The sequence below is a fragment of the Polistes canadensis genome, unplaced genomic scaffold, assembly GCF_001313835.1.
Source record: "Polistes canadensis isolate GaletaPanama2010 unplaced genomic scaffold, ASM131383v1 scaffold_152, whole genome shotgun sequence".
Classification (NCBI taxonomy): Eukaryota; Metazoa; Arthropoda; class Insecta; order Hymenoptera; family Vespidae; genus Polistes; species Polistes canadensis.
In genome coordinates this window covers 107,643-109,164 of record NW_014569699.1, presented here as the reverse complement: position 1 = coordinate 109,164, position 1,522 = coordinate 107,643, and the positions used below count along the sequence as shown (strand labels likewise).

Sequence of the window (1,522 nt, the reverse complement as noted above, 5' to 3'; positions counted from 1 at the left end):
AAAATTTCTAAAAAGAGAAAAAAAAAAAATAGGGGAAAAATTTATTATATATAACGTGCCGGTAATTGTGATAATTAAATTGTTTAAAAATTCTAGAAATAAAACAAATATATTTCAACGATCTATATATTATAATAAATATAAGAATAATTGTAATATAATTGAGATAAAATAAAATAATATCACATAACAATATTTCGTAATAACCGGGCACAAGTATACACAAAACATATATAATAAACATTTTCTAATTTGAATAATTTTCTTTTTTCTTCTTTTTCTTCAACATAAATTGTTTTAATCATTATGTTACAGAAGACGGATGGATTAACAACTATCATCTTGACTATTATCGGCTGACTAACGACGAAACCAATGAGAAAAATCATCCAACGAGCGAAACAAAGTTGTTAGTACAATACGATCAAATGCAGGATAACAACGGCGGCGGTGTTGGCAGCGGGGAGGATAAAAGCGATAACAATCCTATAAACAATAGAAATGCATGTGATTTTTGTTACAGGAGATATTCCGTTAACGGTTTGAAAAAACACTTGCAAAACGGTTGCAAGAAAAATCCACGAAACAGTATTGCACGTTACAATTGTAGATATTGCGCGTACACGAGCATGTACAAAGCTAACATGGAAAGGCACGTTAGAAATATTCACGACCCTGGAAATCGTAGAATACGTTGCGATTTATGCAACTTTTCGAGCAATTACACATTTTGCGTTAGGAGACACATGAGAACGTTTCATCGGAAATAATATTAATCTTTGAAGTAATTATACTCTAAAGAAATTCATTTTCTTTTTTCTTATATTCTCATTTTATTTATTTTAGATAATAAAAGTTAAACAACGTTGGATATGATTATAATATAAATTAATGTGAAAACAAATATCACAATGGTGGTATTTAACTTTTTGATAGTATTATATATTTAAGTTTTTTTGTATTCTCTTTTTTTGTTTTACCTTGTTAAAGTATTAATGAAAATTATTTGGTATTCGTTTATCCATAATTAAATCGTACGTTCTCATATATAGAATGATATTATTTTATTTCTATAAAATATAAAATGAAATAATTATTATGCAACGTACTATGTAATCCGACATCTTATTTAAATAATTCATTCCAAGTTTAATTTTAATTAAAATGTATATCGATATATTTAATTAAAATATATATGCATGTATTAAAGAAAAATGATTGTCAATCGATCAATTGAATTGTACGACAAATAATTTCGGAATATAATTTTCCCTTTAGGGGTGAGATCATAAGTTTTTCCCTTCAATTTGAAATAAATTATGTTCCTTTTTTTTTTAGGGCTGGGGGGCGAGGGAATTTTTATGGTAACATTATTTTTATTCGTAATTTGTAAAAATTACATTTGAAATAATTTTCAGTTTAAAAATTCCGACATTGTTCAATCAATCGACTCGATTATTTCGTTAAATATTACTTATAAAAAAATATAATTAATGATATAAAAACAAAAATAGAAAGAAAA

The 1,522-nt window shown here is 25.8% G+C and overlaps 1 protein-coding gene across 13 annotated transcripts in view; it reads left to right on the top strand.

Moving 5' to 3' along the window:
- The window catches only part of LOC106788730 (longitudinals lacking protein, isoforms A/B/D/L-like), a 267,171-nt gene that overhangs the window by 164,589 nt on the left and 101,060 nt on the right, over positions 1–1,522 (top strand). Inside the window, exon 7 of one of the 13 annotated variants that reach the window (XM_014752239.1) lies at positions 316–784. The exons of the other annotated variants lie outside the window; for them this stretch is intronic. Coding sequence (XP_014607725.1) covers positions 316–770 — 455 coding nt within the window. The 3' untranslated portion in view covers positions 771–784. Of the gene's footprint in view, positions 1–315; positions 785–1,522 lie in introns of those variants that run through there. 13 annotated transcript variants of the gene reach the window in all.